Genomic DNA, 20,029 nt, shown 5'->3' on the forward strand with positions numbered 1-20,029 from the left:
AGCTTAAAGGTCGCTAATAGAAAGAGGGCTTGATCTCCTTGGCTGGATGTTACGCAGCAATGTAATGTGGTCTGTAACAGGGTCCTTAAGACACAGGGTGGGAGCACCTTTTCATATAAACTTGGCTAGCTAGCTAGAATGATTTGAGATTAGTGGTAGTGTCTGAGTGAAAAGACAGTGGTCTGGAAGCCTGAGGTCTAAGATCAGCAGTGAACTTACGTAAAATAAACTTTGAGAGTTGAAGTCCATGCCTTTCTACACAGACCTAAACCCTGAACAAAGAGGGTATGACTGGTTGGTGTCATGAGCTGAGGATGAGCTTGGTTACAGAGGTTTGAATGTAGTGGAAAGCATTCGGAGTCTCAGGATTGAGGCATAGAAAAGAAATTGGCACAGTAGTTGGTGTAATACAAACAGCTTTGTATTTTGGAATCTCTATTTTAGGACCAAGTCTCATCTGTGGGGCTTTGTTTCTTGCCTGGCATGTGGCAGGAAGACCTCTCGGTCTTCATGTCCAAGCATCTGTCCTTTCTCTTGATACTGTCCCAAAGCACAGCTGAAAGACCTGGATTAAAAACAGGCTGAGGTACAGGACCTTATTTGGCCTACTTGGTCTGCCTGTTGCAGCCCTTCTCTTAAACAGTTGATACTCAGCATTTCACTTATCGTGCTGGGCTGCCTGGTTTCTTCCCCCTTCCCCCTTCTTGGTTTACCTTAGTGCTCTTATCCCTAATGGAAATACCCAGCACAGTTAGCTGCAAGGGGAGATGCTAATTAGGCTGCAGTACCTCTGGCAGCTGAGCTGATCTAAGAGATTCACTGCTGTCAGAAAGGAGAGATCTGGCTCCAAGCACAAACTCCCACTCCTATTTACTGTCTCTGGCATTCCTTACGTGAGCCACTTTAATTCACTGACCTGGCAGAAAGCTGTCCAATTCTTTTGCTGGATTAATGAATTAGAGCAGCTCTTGGAGGGATCCAGCAAATGCTGTTGTTGCAAGGTAAGTGTGTGGAGAGCATGGCCAGAAGCCGAGAGCAATTGTCAGCTCTCTGCATCTCCTGGTACTCTACCCGCAGAGGGAAGATTAATCATCTGCTGAACTAAAAAAGCTTGCTTGATAGTAAATGCAATGCACTTACTACTGCAAGCTGATTATTCAACTTGTTTCTCTTGTTAATGTCAGAAGGAAGAATTTGTATGTCTGTATAAATTATGGAATGCAGCTGGAGGTATAGAAGTAGAGGAATAAGTTTATGTAAATTACTTCACATGAAAATGGCAGGTGCTGTCACCTTGGTGTTACGTTGTCATGAGCCAGTATAAAGTATTATTTAATTACAGAGCACCGTGTCTCTGCTTCTTGATGTGTTCTAATGAAATGTGCTTAAATCATCTGCTATGGCATAAAGGGGTATTGACTTTCATATTCTCAAAGAAGACACCTTCATGGTGGGGGCCCATATGTGTCATGTTCAGAAGCAAGATGGGGAAGGTGCTTGGTCATCTGGCTGTGCCTTGTACATCTAGCAAGGGCTTAGAAAGAAGAGAGCCAACACACGGAGGATTCCTCAACTGACTTTTGCAACACATGGACAATGTTATAATGATGACTTCCCCTTGGGTATTTCTTGCCTAGACTGAATTTGCAGAGTTTTCCTCTGTAATTACTTTTCATCCCTTTAATAATTAAAACAATTGCTCATGTGATGTATTTCAGGTGAAGAATGTGTTTAATTAATATCATTAGTTATTTTCTGATACTGCTAAGCAGGTAGACATGAGGAAGAACTAGCTTCAAATAAGTAGTTTGCTGCTGATTGTTTGGCCAACTCAGCTTAGAAATTGCTGTCTTGAGGTTGCAAACCCTGACATTTAACATCAAGAGTTTGCTTTGAATATGAGGCAGATTGTCAGCACATGCAGACTTGTGTCTAGTGAGGCAGATTTAAAAATGAGAAATAGGAAATAAATCAACAAATATCATTACGTTAGAGTATATAGCTGTGGTAATTCTGCTTATCTCTCAAAGGTTTTAGCAGATCTAGCAGAAGTACAGGGAAGGATAAAAGCGATGATGAAAGGGATGTAGCAGGTTTTTTATGCGAAGAAATGAAATCTTCACTTACAGAAAGAGCTGTCAGGACTAAAGGTATATGACAAGTACATAGAAGATTGTATAGTAAGGCAACTTAAATATGGAGCTTTCCCATTTTCACTTACTAGGATACAAGTGTGAAATAACTGACTGCCATGTATGGAAAAAAGAGCAGGGTTTACTACTTATTTTTTCCATATAATGAAGAAATTAGCATTGCAGCTCTTGTCCATGGGAAGCTTTGCAATTTGAGACATCAGCTGGCTTAGTTTGCTGGAGGAAAGTCAGCAAGCATTTGCCCTGTTCTTGTTCCTTCCACAGATGCCAAACATTTGGCTGCTGTTAGAAACAAGATAATGGGCTGGATGGATCTTAAGTCTGTCACTGTGTGGCAGTTCTTCTGCCACTGTTGATGGAATGGTGACCACTAGCTTGGGAAATTTTGCTCTCTCTTTCACCTTGTCAGGGCATCCTTGTTTGCGAGGAATGGGCTGGAACTGCTCACAAAAGGTTTGACAATCTGACCAGCAGAGCAGGCCTTTCAGGGGGCTCCATTTCACCACTTCATTGAGAGGGAAAAGGAAAAGAAAAAAGCACTAAAGAATTTCTGGTTAGAAATAGCCATCTTTGAGTTGAAAATGTTACTGGACACAGCAGAGGTACTGTGCAGCACAGCAAAGCTCCCTATGTGCTTTCCTATGTTAGGTTTGTGTTCTGTGAGGTATGTCTTTAATGAGGAAAGTGAATAAAATTACTTAAGCTTCATAATGTCTGAAAATAGGTAACTAACAAAAAATATAGATCAGAATATAAATAAAAAATATATATCAGAAAAAATATACCGTAAATTCACCTGACGGTGTGGAAAATAGTAAAAAGCCTTATAGAAGTTAATTGGTATGTTCTTAGAATTTTTGGTTCTGTTTTTTTAGCATACAGAATATTTTGGATGGTAGTTAATAGTGCCAGTAAGTAGTGCTCAATTTTTTTTAATATAGCATTGCTGGCATCTCTGAAAACCAAGTACATGGATATAAATGTAAAATTATATTTACTGCTGTTTTAAAGTGATAATTAGCCTTAAGGTCTTCTGTCTGCTGAACAAGTGTTTAAGCAGCTAAAGTTCCCATGGCATTTGCTATTGGATGTGTGGGACCTCAAACCTGTGTTAGCAGAGTATGGTGGGGAAGGAGATGGATTCTGTGTCTAGAGCCTAATTCTTCTCTTGTTTTTCCATGAAACCTCCTCAGTGGGTATCTGTTCATTTGTGAGTGACTGGTTGTTTTGACACAGGTTCTTCACTAGAAGTTGTAGAGATTTTTCCACATTATCTGCACTCTGCTTCATTGTGGGAAGATTGCCTTCTCCCAGTTGTAGCTTTTGGTCCTTGTCTCCACAGTTCTTCAAGCTCTTGATCCAAACAAGGTTGGGTGTTTGGTTTTGGCTTTTTTTGGATCCAAGAGTGATTGAGGAGCAGTGGAGTTAGCACAGTCTGTCTCCTAGATTTTGTAAGCCACCCAAATCCCCTTTTAAATATAGTTATTAGTTACAGTTTGTATTTTGTAAATATTTTCTTTGCAATGATTTATGGCTCTTAACCTCCTCAGTATGATTCACAACGCTTTGGACCGCCTGCTTCCTGGGAGAGAGAATGGGGGGTTGGTTTTTGTTTGTCTGGAACTTGGATCTGAAGTGGTTCCAGTTCTAGAAGCAAGTGGGAGATGGAAACAGAATGTGCTGGGTATTAATAATCTCTGTGTTGGTGTGTTGCACCAGTGCTTGTCTGCCTCGCCGGGGAGGCATCCCTCTGTCTAGCCGCACAGATGAGATCTGCTTGGAGCTCAGGTGGTGCTGGAGCCCCTGCCTCCCTGCTGCTGAGGGGAAATCCTCAGCAATTGCTTGCTCACCTGCATTAGGATAGAGACCAGTTGAGAGGTGGGAAGGTGGTTGTAGAGCTGCCCCCAAACCTTTTGGAACACTCTCATGTTTCCAGGTGTCCTCCTCCCCTTTTACATGTCTATGTGCACAAGTATAATCTGTGCTTTTCTTTGCAGCTGCCTCTTCTTGCTTAGGGTTTCCTTACTGCTGGCAGTTGTAAGAGAGAAGCTGACCTAGGGACACAGGCCGCAAGGAGTTAAAAGTGAAGCACATGCTTTGCTGTCCCGAGCTCTGATGTGCTTCTCAGTGACCTTGAGCAGAGCTCAAAGCGTTCCTGTTCAGGCATGAATGGCATTATCACCTGCATCAGTGCATGCTACACAGGCTGTGCTGAGGAGGTGCAGTGAATCCAGTACTGTTCCTAAGTGTGAGACCTTTGCTGCAGCATGTTTGTGTTGCCTGATGAGAGACATTGGGACCTAGGGAATGTGTGTTAGTGCCCTTCTGAGCTGGCTCTCTAGAGAAGGGAGAGGTCTCTTTCTTCACTGGGAAGTGCTGACACGAGGCCAGAAGGAGCTTGAATGCCCTGTGGGGAAGGAGTCAAGGTGGGGAGTGAGGACTTGGTGAAATGAGGGCTTTCATCATCTGGTTTGGTCAGGGTAGCACAGCTGCCAGGCTCTGTTGTGTGGTGCCTGAGAACAGGCTCCAGGCCCTTCCTTTCATCTCCTTCCTAATGAATTAAGCCAAGGAATAACTGTAAAAGGAAAAAAAAAGATCTGAAGAGACTGTTTTTTTCATTTACGTTGTAGTTGAATGTGTGGCAGTGGACAAATGTACTGAGCTAATGTTACAGTGGTGGAAAGTTCAAATCTTACCTTAGGGCCATGGATGATAGAGATGAGGGAGCTACAGCATAGAGAAGATGATATTGAATTTTATACTACTACTGAAAAATTAGGCTATGTGAAAGCATGAAAAGCATTTGGAGTCTCTCAGTGGAGTTAAAAATGTAAGAGTGGACCAAGATCCCTTTTTCCTTCTATCATTTCTTCTCTTGGAAGCATTTGTCTCACTGTGCGCGTCTCACGTGCTGCAGAATGACTCCTGTGTGGCAGCAGCTCTCTGCCATATGCAGGAACAGCTGTGAGTGCTTTTGAGCAGGCCACTGTACATGATACATCGCACCCTTGGTAAGAAAGGAGTTCTGCCCTCTGCCTGGGAGCAAATGGATGGGAGAGAAGTGCATACAACATTCTGGCTTCCTCCCCTCTGGAAATGCCAGATCCACTCCTGTGCAACCTATATTTTAATGTAGCTGTCCCTTTTAGCAGAAGTATTGGTGATTTTTGGGAGTTACTTTGGAGTACTTACTTGCAGGTGTTGTATGCAGTGGTGATAGATAAGCTACTCCTGTGTTTTGTCCTTCTTGGACAAATTTGTCCTGAGGAGCAGAGGACTCTGATGGAAGCATACAAATAAAACCACTAAGTAGCTTGGTGTTGCAAGCCAGCTGCATTGATTCCTCCCCTAGGGTGTACTCTCTATGAGTTTGGAGAGCCTTTTTGTCATAGAGGTGAGGGAAGGAGAAGAGGTCGAAGATGAGGGGGGGACAGCTTTTGGATAAGATCAAAAGGAAGTTTCTGAAATTTTTCTCCAAAATTTGATGTTTGGGGGGTGATTGAGTCTTAGACAAATAAAAAGGCCTAATTCTACAAGGCTTCTCCTGAGACTTGCACAGCTATGGGAAGTAGACATATTTGTCAGGGCAGTATTGTCATTCTTCCTATCAGAGATAATTTATGTTAACCAGATCAAACATGTTTTGTGCTGCATGCACAGCTCTACTGAAATGAAATGGAAAGCTGCCACTGCTCTGCTCAGCATGACAAGACCCCAGTGGTCACTGTTTGCTTGCTCTTGTCTTTGTGTATACACTTGCTTTGTAGTCAATATGCGAGTTCAAGGTCATATCTTTAAGTGGTATTTCTAGGCAGAAGATACTTTCTTAGTGTTGCCAATTGAGTTTGTCTGTGAAGAGATGTTTCCAAATGTTTGTGAAGTGTTGTATACTGAATTATGTGCAGAGAAACCTATCAAGTCCAGTCAGTGGTTGGGGAATTGGTGTGGGCAACTCCCCTCAGATTTCTTTCATCTTTGGTACACGAATTGCATATTTAAAACAGGAGGAAAGAAGGATCCAAACCAGCAAAAACTTCAGCCCTTATATCTTTAAGGCTCACATGTTTTCTTGAAAGTGCCTTAAGAAGACTGACTCCTAGCAATTACAGTCCTTGCCTTATTGTAGGACTTCTTTTTACTTGATGGGTTAAGGAGGAAGTCAGGTTGGCATCTAAAGAGTTGAAATGACACTTTAAAGTGCATCACACGGGTAGTCAAAGCTTAACTCCTGGGAGTCTGAGGCAAGCAGCAGGAGACAGAGTGAGTGGGTGGGTGCTCTTTGAATACCTTGGCCTGTCAGTGAATGCAATTGGAAAGGGACGAGACCAATAAAACCGACTAAATTGTAGTCTGCTTTGTTCTGTGGCCCTGAGGTTTTGAGGTCATCTTTCTGACTAAAGTGTGAAAAATGCTATTTTCTCATCAAGCCTTTCTCATTTTGCAAAGGGGCCTTGCCTTTATATTTGGTGCTGTGCTCAAATTTTAGCACTTTTCAGTCTAAGCTCACACAAGCAGCTGAGGTTCTGTTCCCTACTTTTCTTCTGCCAGTAATCTCTGTGCAGGCATTAGGACTCTCATCTGGCACACAGATCTCCCTTATCCCTCTGCCTGCTTCTTGTACTTTTTCTGTGAACAAATACCCCTGGTGTACCCCTTGACCTCTCTTTGCCATGCCAGTCAGCACTTGAGAACAGTGGAACAAATTGCCTTTCTTAGCTATGGAATTGGTAGCAAAAGGCAGGACTTGGAGTTTTTTCTAAATCTTGCAGTGGTGATGACTGTTTCCTGTTCCTGGGCTCACTTAAATGTATGTAAAAAGTTAATCAGAGACATCCGTAAGCTGTTCCTATATGGATTTTACCATTTAATTATAGATCTTCTTTTAGGGTAATGTTTCTCTGAAGGGAGCTTGACAGAGCAGATGCCGTTTTGCCTCAGGATGCACTTCTGGTATTGGCCCAGTGAAGAGCTGCCACTTCAGCTGTGGGATTTTGATGATTGCATGAACATCCTGCCACATGAGATTAGAGTGGCAGTGCTACCTCCCAGCTCCAGGATATGAGAGATCCGTCTCTTCATTAGAGCTTTCATATGGTAGCAGCTGAAGTGAGGAAGAATGGGCTAAAAGAGAGAAGCAATTAAAGAAAACCAAAGACAAATCTAGGAAGCTGGAAGGTGATAGGAGGGGAGGGAGGCTGAGATCTCATTAGTGTTTACTCATGGAAAGGGAGGGGAAGAACAACAGATCGATTGTTAAGTGCTACTGGGTTTATCAAAATAATTGCCAGGTGCTAGATGGCTCCATTGCAAGTGCAGTGCTGATACCTAAGAAGGGGCAGACAAGACACGTGAAAGGAAATTGTGTGATTTCTGCTCATGTGCACACTTTTGTCTTTTCTGATTTCAGCAGACAGAAGGAGGGGCACAGACAGATGGACAACAATCACAGACACAGAGCAGTGAGAATACTGAGAGCAAATCCACTCCAAAACGACTTCATGTGTCTAACATTCCCTTCCGCTTTCGAGATCCTGACCTTCGGCAGATGTTTGGGGTAAGTTATGAGCACCTCTTCAGGCATGGCAGATTCTCCTCCTCCACAGGTGGGACACCTGGTGCTGTGTATTTGTGTGAATGAAAAGCCCTTCCCCCTCAGTTTAAGTCAGCACACTGTAATATATTTGCAGGAGGAGAACAATTGGTAGTGTTTAACTTAGCTGGTTAATACACATGAGAACTATAACAATGGTCTTCCTATTAAGATGTTCATAGAATCATAAAATGGTTTGGGTTGGAAGGGACCTGAAAGATCATTCAGTTCAAACACCTCTGCCATGGACTGGTACATCTTTCACTAGGTGTGCTTAAAGCTCAATCCAGCCTGGCTATGAACACCTTCAGGGATGGGGCATACACCACTGCTTGGGGCAACCCCACAGCTTCTCTGAGCAGCAATGTTCAGTGTAATCTAACAATTGGTTTGGGAAAAAAAAACAAAACAAAATGAAACCTTACCTTATTTCTGAGTAAAGGCCAGGATTAAACACTGACTTGCAAAGCACTGTTTTTCAGTTGCATTAGAAGCATGTTGAAGTATTTCTTTCCTCGTGATCTATTTCTGTGGTGAAAGATGGCTGCAAACAATTTGCCAAGCAGTGATTGCATGTGGAAAAGCTAGTGCAAGTCAGATGGTATTTTATATTGTGTATGATATACCTTCCATTGCTTTTGACCACATAGTTTGTCTTCCCTAATCCTTGGATGCTATTCATGATTCTTGATTTATAATCTCTTTGAGGAAGAATGTGTTTATGTGAGTACACATGGTGACTCTGTCCATGTGAACATGGATAAACGAGCTAGATGTCTCATGACCTAACGTTCAGGTGAAGTTATGTATATGTCATATCATCATCAGGGAGTATTTGACTTGTTGATATAATATGATCCTGGGTTAATAGCATGTTTTAAAGTCTTCAGAAATATTTATTATTATTTATGAAGTTAACAGCTGCTGTCTTTTTGAGGTGCAGTCCAATGAATCGAAGTCAGGAAAGCCCAAAGCTCTTGTCACTTTAGGCTTGGAGTGTATACCTTGGTCCTCACTTATAGCAGCTGCTTCTCCAAATTCTGCAGTATTTCTGTTTCAGTTGTTGCATCTCCTGAGCCATCTCAGGTGTGGGTGTGTATGCATGCACAAAGGCGCACTCTCACATGCAGAGTAGTGTTGCAGTAAATGTGTCTAATTCACGGACTTCAATGCTGTAAATGAGAGAAGAATTTGGCTTATCTGTCTGTAGCTCAGACAGTACAAAAGGAACAAAACAGTGGTCAAAATGCAGAAAGGCAAGGCTGCTATTCAGAGGGACCTGGCCAGGCTGAAGAAATGGGCTGAGGGAAGTGTTAATGTACTTAACAAGAGTGAATTTTCAGGACTTTCATCACATTCAACTTTCCATCAACCAGGCTCCTCAGTCCCTTTCTGCAGCACTGTTCTCCAGCATCTCATTCTCCAATCTGTCAGGACATCCAAGGTTGCCCCATGCCAGGTGCAGAATCTGGCACTTGTCCTTGTTAAATTTCATATGGTTGGTGATCGCCCAGCCCTCTAATTTGTCTAGGTCTCTTTCCAGGGCCTCTCTGCCTTTGATTTATCAATTAGATACCAGGAAAATGTTAGGTTTTTTGTGAGGATGCTGAAATAGTGGAACACATTGCCCAGATGGGTTGTGGAACCTCCATCCTTGACGCTATCCGACTTGACTGGACACAACCCGGCCAAAAAGATCTCATTATACCTGCTGTGAGCAGGGGATGCACCAAATGACCTCTGGAGTCAATTCCCAGCCAAAACCATGGATCTGTGATTCTGTTGCAAGAGGCCTGGGTTTGCTTCCATGTTGTTCATACCTTAGATTATTCTTATACTCTTGATGCCTGTGGGAATGTTTTCAGAATTAAACTCATCTGGCAGTCTGTGATTGCTGAATCTTCTGCTCTGCTTTGTGGTTTTTCCAGCCTGCTTCTTGCTGTTGCAGGGCTGCGCAGCAGGCAGTTCTGTCCTGTTTGGACAAATGCTTGCTGAAATCACAGCCAGTTCTTGGACCACCTGCTCCAGTCCGTATTTATCACGTCCTGCTCTGTGCTACGGCTGCTCCCCTCTCCTGGGAGCTGCATCGCTTACATAAAGTGTTCCCCATTGCTGTCCCTTCTCCTGGGACTGGTGCTTAATTGACAGCTAGCCCTTTTCACACTTGTTCACCTTGATGCTTTTCTGCCATGTGTTCCTGGTGTGGGAGACATGGGTGAGATAGAATTACAAGGACATCCCTGTCTTGGTGACTTTTGCCTATGCTTTGCAGGTTGGGACACCTAGGCAGTTTAGATTAACTGCTGTCCTAAGAAGTGACTTGTAGAAAATGCACTCTTAACTACTTGGTTTAAGATTTCTTCTCCTTTCTTGGGCCTACATGGTGCCTTTTTGTGCATAGGAGGGATGGGGAATAATGCTATATGAATTGGTTTCTGGTGTTCCTCTGGTGTTTATTTTTTCTCTAAATATGATCTCAAGTTCCAGCACATTGATATGATTTTAACTGGGTAAATGATATATTCCTTGTAAAACCTTCTGGTAGTTCACCTGGCCCTGTGGTTGCTGAGAGTTATGCCTGCCAGCAAAGTGTTCATCTTCTGGGACACATGACACCTCATGTGCCATTTTTCTGTAATAGAGAACTTTGCTACTTTGCCAAGGAAATAATGAATGATTCTTGCACATCTTCCTTTTTCTTTCGGTGCTGCCTCTTTCAGCATGCTCATAGCCTCGAGCAGGAGAGCGTGCTCTCTGAATCCTGCTTGCTCCTATTTCTTTTTCAGGATCAGGATGCTTTCCTTTGGGTGACTCACTGAAACCTACCCTTACTCCTAAAGGGGACTCATGGTTGTCTGAGTCTTCAGCTGTGACTAGCCTGTAACCCCCATCTTCTCCCTCTCCCTTCTCTGTGTCAGGTCACATCTCCTCAACGTCATATCTGAGAGACTCAAAATCCTTGCCTGGAGTGATTCTCCCAAGCTACTGTACAAAGAGAGAAATCGGTTAGACAGTAAAGCCATGGAGGAAGAAATAAATGTGATGGTAGGGAGGGAGTAAAGAAGTCCCCTCAAGGATGGAACAGCATGCGAGAGGTCAGCCCAGTCCTGGGGCACAGAAAATATCTAATGCTTTTGTCCAGACTTGAGTAGAGATGGACTTGAGACATGTTGTCCCATGTGTGATTAAATGCATATTACATAACGCTTTCTAAACCTGCACCATTTGGCAGAGCTGCACTCGTAAGGATTTCTTAACAAATGCAAACTATTTGGGTTCCGATGGTCTCTCAGCCATAATGTGTTTCTAACAGGTCCTTGAGATATCCTCAGGAAAAGACCAAACATTTCCTTTATATATATGCATCTTACAGGGAGGCAAATAATATGTCTGCTTAAAACAGGTAATATTTACTTTACATTTCATGAGGCCAACGAAAAGACTTCCAGAAAGCTTCTAGAAGGAGTTGGCAGTGTTTTAATGCACACAGTTCTGCACCCACTGTGGAATAAATCAATAATTGACCTTGTTCTTGCAGATAAAGAAGAGTTAATAGCTGACCTGAAGTCCCACCGTTGCCTAGGTACCGGTGATTGTTATTTGTCTGTATTTGCTTTGTGCAGACAGAATATGGCATCAGGCAGCACTGTAAGGAGCTTTAGAATAGTCTGTTTCTTGGAGTTTAAACAATTGGCAGGATAACTGCCCAGGAAGGTATTTTTAAAAGGGAAGTATTAATGGAAGCCATAAAGTATTCAGCAGCATCATACTGATGGCCAGGAAGGCATGACTCCACAGTTGGTGAAACTGTGGTAATAAAACTCAAAGCATTCCGCACCTTAGGCAAGGAGGAGGAAGTAAATAGCAGTGAATATAGGTGCAAACTTCAGCAAAGAAACAGGTGAGAAATGAAATGTGCTAGTCATGGAGATACCGGTGAACTAAGTTTAGAGAACCCATCAGGTTTTTTACATGGAAAGATAAAAGGTCTGTGTATGGGTACAGTATACAATCAGGAGGTAGTTGTGTATTTTTGGGGAACAACCCCACAAACAACAGCAAAACAAAACATCAAACAGGGCAAAACCAAACCCCAACTGATAGTGTTTAGAATTAAAGAGGGGTTATTTTTACCTCATCTGGTTTTCTACATAATTAATAACAGAGAAGGATGAGACAGTACTCACTAATATTTAAAAAACAGCAGATCTAGATAAGGTATGTCCAACAATAATAGCCAAAGCAAGGAGCTCATTATTCATCAATACCAATTTTTTAAGCCAATTCTTGTGAGCTAAAGGAGTTGCAAAAGGATGGAACATGCCCACCAAGATTCACTATTGTAAAAAACCTGAAAGGGATGACCCAAAGAGCTGAGAACTATTTATCTGTATGTTGATTCAAGATAAAAATAATTTTGGAACATTTTAGAGAAGCCTATTAGAGTCTGAAAGAAACATGCTGGTATCTATTTAGCAGAACTTTGTAATATATATCTTTGCAGATGTATATGCTGTCTTGTCTATTTTGACAAGATTGCACAAAGCAGTACTGATAGAGTGAAACATTGCTCAACCAATTGAATTTCTCCAAGTGACCAATTTTTAAGAAAAATAATACTTATCTCAAGCACAACACACATTAGAGGGATTAAAAACCTCTAATGATAGATAATAAAAAGTAGTGGTTACTTGGGAGATAGCTGTGATCAAGACTGTTTCTATTGTCAATTTCCCCAGGGATCTGTTTCCATCGCTGTCTTGTTTAGTATCTGTATCAGCCCATGGAGATGGTACTATTAAAACCTTGCCAGTAAGGTTTGCAGTTAGAAAACGATTTGAGGAGGAGGAAAGAGACAGATAAAGTTACTGTTAGAGAATGAGTAGATATGCCTGGTTGACTGATGATAAATCCAACAAAAATGTGTTTGATGCAGCTCATTGCAGAGTACTGAGTACGTGGGAACTGGACTGTGCTCCTAAGATGGAAAGCTTTCTTTGGAAAACACTGATTTGGGAGAGTTCTAGTGATTGTTGAAGATAGTTGCTTCAATAATTCAAAGGACTTATCAGGTTGAAGGAGGGATGTGATCTTGCTCATGTTCCAAATTGAAAAGACTGTGGCTCCATAATTTTATTCAGTTCTGAGATCAGTTTAAGACCAAAAGAAATAAACTAGGACTTGGAAGGTGAGTGATTTTTTTAACTTGCTAAGGTATTAGGTACATTATTTACTCAGCTTATTAAAAAGAGATGTTAGGAGATGGTAAGTCATTTCTACACAAATGCTTAAATATGGGTGATACCTGCTGACAAGGGGTTTAGGTCTTGTTTACAGTCATAAGATTTTCCAGTTGGAAGCTGAGATTTAACACAATTCCCCTTGAAATATGAAAAAAAATTCATAGTCATTGAGGTTTATTTGAACAATGGAGCAGCTTACCAAGGAGAAGAAGAGTTGCCATCAGTGTTAAAAACAAATTAGCAACTCTTCTTTCAAAATCTTACTATCCATTTTCTGAGGGACATTCTTTGGCTAATGTGTGCAAGGCCCCTGACATGATGGTAGTCATGTTCTCCTACACTGGTGGTAGGATGTTCCCTTCCTTTCTGGACTGTGTATGCAGAAGAAAGTTGATGTTTCCCCTCAACATATTTCTAATCCTTTCAGCTTTGTGCTGTGATAGTGTCTGTGCTTGCACCTCATGGTTTGTAGCTTCAGCCCTTCCCTTTCATGCTTCAAGAAGCTGTTGTCCTCCCAGTGTAAAATTGGCTGGGATAGTCTGGTCATTTCTGGACTTTTGAGCTGGATGGACTTCAGAGTCTCCTGGTGAAGATAGAGGCAGGGTTGAACAGCCTTCAAGAGGAAGATCCTTCTGTTCCCAAACTGAATCTTGAATTGTCTCTACAACAACAAGCAAGTGGATTGTTTTGGTAGTTCATATGGATGAACATTGCACAAAATCTTTCTTACCTGTTGTGAGAGCAGCAGTACAAGGAGTCAGAATTGATGTTTCTCAGAATTTACTGTGATGAAATGCTCTTCACTTAGGGGTAAGATAAAAATAAGGGCTATGTTGATGAGGGTTGCAGATGAAGGTGGGTTAGCACAGTACAGGCTGTGAATTTTTGCAGACTCTGGCTTCAAATGAAGACCCTGCTTTTACTAAAACTTGCTCAATCCATAGCTACTACTTGTAGACTGTTAGCTCTTTCTGCTGGAGAGCATAATCAACCCAATTGATGAAGAGGTTTTGTGTGTTATCAGCTACAGCAGTAATAACCCATAGATGTTTTCTATGGGTTAAAGGTGACTATTATGTCCCATTTAATTAATTTCAGTTAATGAAGTTATTAAAAATGTCATTTATTACAGGTGACAGAATGGTAGCCACTGTTTTTTTACATTGTAAAAGGATGACATTCAGGCAGGTGATGGTGTCCTTTTTCTTCTCTAAGCATAATTCATATTGCTACTGCAAGGTTCTTTATGATGTATCTTTGTGGTAGACCACTGCTTTGTATGACCCAAGCTACAGAGTTCTGCAAGCTTTTGGAAGCTCTTGCAGCCCTCAAATCTTGGCCTCTGAGGAAACATTTTGTCACTTTGCACTTCCTAAAATATCCTGGTGGATATAATTTCTCATCCAACTTCATTCTGGTGTCAAGAGAGCAAAACACCTCCATAAGCCTACAGTTTGAGGCTAAAGCAATAACAAATTAGACTACAGCTCTTTGTCAGCAAGAACTTGATAGAATTTTAAGTCTGTATTTGCCAGTAAATTGAATCATGGAAGTAATTAGTGATGCACAGGTATTGGCAATGGCAGAAGTACTTGTTTAAGTGTTAAGGTCTATGGGTAATAATATGGTAGAGCAAGAAGCTCTGACCTGCAGGTGTTGATGCACTGGGCCCAAAGTATAGCAATGGCACACTTGCTTAAGGGGACTCTGCTTCCTGAGCGGATTGGACACCCGAAGGAGGAGATTCTGTCTTCTGGATATCAAGATGTATTTTAGGTTTTTCATCTCCTGGTACTACTGGCCACCAATTGCATGTAACAAGTCCCATGTACCAGTATTGGAGAGCAAATATTCTGGCCATAAAGTGGTCTCTCTTTGGCTTTTCTTGTTTCCAAGCTCTCCCTGTGATGACAGTGAGCCCCTGTCACAGGGTGTGGCTTTGTTCTTGCTGGTGTTAGAGTTATAAGAGGTGCTGCTGATTATATTGATGTGCTTCACCTGGGTGTTTTCTGAAACCACCTTTCAGAAAGGACTTGTGTGCTCAGTGCTGCTTGAACATTGTGTTTTTTCTGCCTGGCCATGGTGTGCAGGGGTGCTTGTGCCCCTGCAGCTGTCAATAGCTCTTGTATTGTCTGTCTTGCTCTGAGAAAGCTCTCTGCTATCAACTTCTGTACTGACCCTCTGCTGGAAGGCAGTGATGGCTGGATCATACATTTATCTAAGATTTTTTAGATTTTCTTATGAGTTACTAGGTGCGTCTGCAGCAAGGCTGTGCTGAATGTCATTCAGTAAACAGTGTTATGCAGTAGTTGGATTTAATTGGATAAAAGGCCTGGGTAAAATTACATGGAGTTGTCTTTTATTGACCCAGTTTCATATGGATTCAGTCTACATGCTAAGTACTCTCAAATTGATTTTGGAATGTATGCTGCTTTTGTGGGCATGGGTCCAAGTACCCTTTTCTACAGCATCAGTACCAGGTTACACTGCAGTCACACCTCTGGGGAATGGCACAAAGCAGGACAAGGAGCTGGAAGGGTAGATCTGGAAGCTAGACTTGTGTTAAGACATCTCTCTGGGTGCTGGCCTGCAATAATGTTCAGCCCCATCTCACTGTTTCATGTGAAAATCTTTTATTTGGTATTTAGAGAACAAGAAATGACTGAGAAACTGTGTTCATCATCGTGTTTTGTTTTGGTTTTTTTTTTTCCTGTGATGGCTGTTGTCTGTAAATCCTGTTAGAAATCTGCACTCTGTCTGGCTTCCTGTAAAGTCTGGTTTCTCAGAAATGTGTATTTTTTTGGGCAACAGCTCAACCCTACTAAAGGCTGCTTAGTGCTTGTTCATTATCTGTTCACTTGGTAAAATGTGGTAGTGCTTTGGTTTATAAGTCCTTGATGCTTCCATCTTCCTGTCAGCAAAGCAGGCCAGCTTTGCTAGTGGTGTAGCTTGACTGACATGGGTTGGCCCCATTGCTTGAAGAGATGTGACTCAGCTTTGGGTGAGGATGTTGGTGTGTTTGGGTGAGGAAGGTGGTGCTGACAGTGTACCTCTGGCAGACCATGCTGCTGTAACTAAGCACTGACTAATACACAGTATGATGGAGCCAGTTGTGCTCAGCTGAAATGATATCCCATGGAGCTGGGACCTAGGGAAAGGACTCTCTCTGTAGCATGGATCTATCCTGCTTATAAAATGCTCTTGCTCATGTGCCTCATGGTTTCCTGCACAGGATGTTGGTTTCTTGGCTATTTTGAATATTGACCATCTTTAAAAATGGACTGTTTGACACCTTTAAAGTTCATATAGCTCACTGGACTCATGTCTTAGTGAATTTTGTAGGGCTGGTGAAACTGCTTGGACAGTTAGAGTTTTCTTGTAGGGATAAGGCTGTCACAGGATGTCTCTCATTATCTTTTTTTATTCCATGATTTCTAGAGAATTTGCCTTGTAGTCTCTGTTGTTAACATCTTTAGGATTAAGTTATTAAGTCTGGCACATTTTGGAGCTGATTTTGAAAGCCCTAGACAGGCACAGGAGTCAGGGCCAGCTGGAACAGAGCGCATAGGAGGGGCCCTACCAAATTGTCAGTGCCTTGGAAGACAAAAGCTCTCTAGTGCCAGATCTCTCAAATTTATTATGTTTAATGTAGCTGTGGCCTCAGCTGGAAAAATCTGTTGCCTTCATGACATCTGTGTGAAAAGAAACACACAGCATGCATCTCTTTTCTTGCACCATGCCTTTGCATCTCTAATAAGGTAGATTGTATTCAAGCAAGAAGATTAGTTTCTGGTCATAACTCCTGTCTGTTTGTATCTTTATGCCTCTTAAAAACTGTTACTTCCAACACTCCCTGCTACCATTGTAGAGGGTCTGATTCTCATTTACCTGCTTTACCATAAATAACTAAAAGCTTGTCAAGTTCATTCCAGGGAAGAGACCAGTAAGATAAAACAAGATTCTATAGCTCCTTTGCTGTGGCATGACTGGAATACCATGTGTGTGTGTAATTTCCCATCACATGGTATGTGTGTGAGCAGTTCATGGAGGTGGCTGCTTGCATGACCTGATGTGGTAAGGAATGCTGGCCTCTTGGTCATATAGTAAGCTTTCTAAATCATGATGGGGAGAATTGGAGACAGGTAGTCCTGCAATACCTCCTCCAGAGCTTGTGCAGAGTTCCAAGTAGAAGTTCTTGGTAATCATCGAGTGAGCCAATCAAGTCTGTGAGCTCAGTGATTTCATGTCTTCAGGGTTAGAGATTAGAGAGTTAGTCCTCATGGATGACTTAAGCATGGGACTTGTTTTATTTGGCCAGTCCCTATGTCTTTTGAACAATACAAACATGCCTGTATATACATTATTTTAAAATATTATTATGAGGACTCTTGGTGTTGACCCTTGTATTTAGATGGCCTAGCATTTCTCATACAAAAATTGTGACCTTTCACTAAGGAGCTCTTATAACTTCGATTGTTTGCAATAGACTGTTGACATTTGTTAGGCGAAGCACCATCGGGGAACAAAGTGCCTTTTTATATTCCACTAAATTAGATTCAGCTTTGAAGGAGTTATAAACTGTTAAAATGAACTAGTTCTTTTTTTCCTGCTTTCATTCTTCAGGAAAATTCTGGCATGCTACCAAAAAAAAAGTGCCTTCTAGTGCTGGGACCTACTGTAACCATTGCAGCAGTGGGGACAAGAGGTCTCGTGTTAGGAGCTGTGGCAATGGCTGCAGCAGGCCCTTGAAGAGCCCAGCACATGTCCTTCTGCCTCCCAGCTCTGCTTTCCTTCTGGGAATTTCAGGGAGCAGGAAACCCCTCCCCAGCAAGCCTCCATTCAGCAGTCAGCCCCCATTGTCTCTGTTCTCCTCTCCCAGGGAGGTCCTTCCCCTTGCCTCTTCAAACACCCACAAGTCCCGGATGGAAAAGAGATTGGGGCAGTTTGCATGGGTGGATGTAGCCCATTGCAGTAGATGTCAAGCCTGTGTTTGCTGTGACTGCAGGCTCTTAATTCTGTCATGTAGGAAACGCTGTACCTCCACCATCTTCTAGGCAGGGAGGGCCATGCCCCCTCTTGTGCAGCTCGCTCAGACCTCTCGCGTTCAGTGTCACCGCCGGCGTTCTGCCAGCATGAGGAGTCAAAGGCCCAGTACAGGGTTCCTGTTGGGTGGGAGCCCTGCACGGGGAGCTCAGACCAGCAGGGCTGGCAGGCACCGCTGGCAGCAATGCCCCAGGATCCAGCCCAGCCAGCTGTGCAGAGAGGGGAGGATGGCACGGCCTAATTGTGCACCAGGAGCTGCACAGTTTGTTCTCTTTCAAGATGATTCTAATGAGGTAGAAAATGGTGATTTTTGATGGCTTTTAAGATTTTGAAAATAATTTTGGCATTTGCATTTATTGAGAGCCTGGCTGTTTCAGTATGTGTGGCAAGACTAGGCAGCTGAGCTGATCTGGCAGGGGACAGATCCTGCTCTTGGGCAGGGTGTGCTGCTTTCTGCTCCCTTTTGCTTCTTTGAGCTGTAATGCTCACTGACCCTTCAAGCCACTTCAGCTCAGTAAATTGTCAAAATCTTTGTATGTGTTCCTTTTCTTGGGCTAGGTTTTCGCAACGTTGCTGAGCTGTATCAGCTTATCTGCAGGTGAGAATGAAAACTGAGGCCAGCTCTGGAAGGCTGGTGAGACCAGACAAGGAAGGACAAAGGAGCAGGGACAGCCCTTCAGCAACCACAAGTTGCTGAATTGGTTCAGCCCCAGTCATGTGACGATGCTGAGAAAGTCTACCAAGAAAGCAATCATGACAATCATGACTGATTCCTTTCATGGCAGTACCAAAGCTGTATGCAACAAAGACAACAAAAAGCAATCAACAGTTAATCTCCTTTATTGACAAGCCCACACCAAGTGTGGGATAGAAATAGAAAACGTATTTTAGCTGTGATTGGCAGAGAGAGAAGCAGTCAAAAAAGGAACCAGCATGGATCAAGCCTAAGTTGTTGGGATGTTGAGGTTTCAAGGAAGATGCATGTTTACATTAGCATTATTCAAACTTGTGTAACGTAGGATGTTGTGAATTCAATTGTTCTTGGGATGAATAGAGGATCAAGTATTGTCCTTAAACAATAGAACAGTAAAAACAACATCTGTGAACCAAGATCTCCTTTTTAAAAATGGAGAAGACAAGCAGACAGAAACTATAGCTAGAACTGTTGGAAGTGTTTTGTTTGCTTGCAGACAGTTGCGGAATACTTGTTCAAGGGACTCGGCAACTTTTTATTGCTTAACATATTCAGAGCTTCTTCTTAGCCACCATGGCTCTCTGCTGTAAATGTTCCAGGTTTTCAACTCTCGCCGCAAGCCTTTTGAGAGGATCACCAACAGAATGAGTATTATACTCATTTGACTCTGAATGCAACTGATAAATTAAAAAAAAAAAGCTATTTTAAGAATGCTGGGCAAAGGGGAGAGTGTCTCAGTGCCTAGACCCTGTGTTCACCATCTTTTTTAACTGTAAAACCATTATTTATTTTCTTGTTGATCCTTCCTTCATTTGCTATCAAACTTCAATCAAAACCATGTTGATGGAAGTTTTCCTAAATAATGGAATAGGAAAAACTGATCTAGCATTTGTCTGAGTACAGTATGTATGTGTCTCTAAAATGAAGACTATTCCATATACACACTCCTAAAAATGACATCTAGACATCTAGACAGCAGACATCCAGTTTGGAAATAGAGCATTGACAGTCCTGGAGGACAGAGCACTGTGAGCCTCTGTTGAAGTGGTGATACTTTTACTTTTAGGCTACTGTTCTGAGTCTGGCTGCTTCAATAAAGTATTTTAATTAGTTCCTAGCAAGGTGAAAGATGTAATCCATACATGGTTCCACGGAAGTGGTAGATTTCCTTCTGTGCTAAATAGGGAGCTCTTTGGAACCTTTTCAGTGCAGAGCTGTCCTTGGGGTCTCCAGGCTGAGGCAGAGGTCAGAATTCTATTATGTGTGATAAGCTTGCACAGGTTGTTGACCACCTAGTATATGTCAC

At 42.3% G+C, this 20,029-nt stretch overlaps 1 protein-coding gene across 10 annotated transcripts in view; it reads left to right on the forward strand.

Moving 5' to 3' along the window:
* The window catches only part of RBFOX2 (RNA binding fox-1 homolog 2), a 171,198-nt gene that overhangs the window by 113,041 nt on the left and 38,128 nt on the right, over positions 1–20,029 (forward strand). For 8 of the 10 annotated variants that reach the window (XM_054514876.1, XM_036400713.2, XM_036400716.2 and 5 more), the window contains one exon: positions 7,561–7,707. In XM_054514876.1, the coding sequence (XP_054370851.1) occupies positions 7,561–7,707 (147 nt within the window). The remainder of the gene's footprint in view (positions 1–7,560; positions 7,708–20,029) is intronic. The other 2 variants (XM_054514877.1, XM_054514879.1) reach the window with 1 other exon arrangement.

Source organism: Molothrus ater, chromosome 5 (assembly GCF_012460135.2).
Source record: "Molothrus ater isolate BHLD 08-10-18 breed brown headed cowbird chromosome 5, BPBGC_Mater_1.1, whole genome shotgun sequence".
Lineage (NCBI taxonomy): Eukaryota > Metazoa > Chordata > Aves > Passeriformes > Icteridae > Molothrus > Molothrus ater.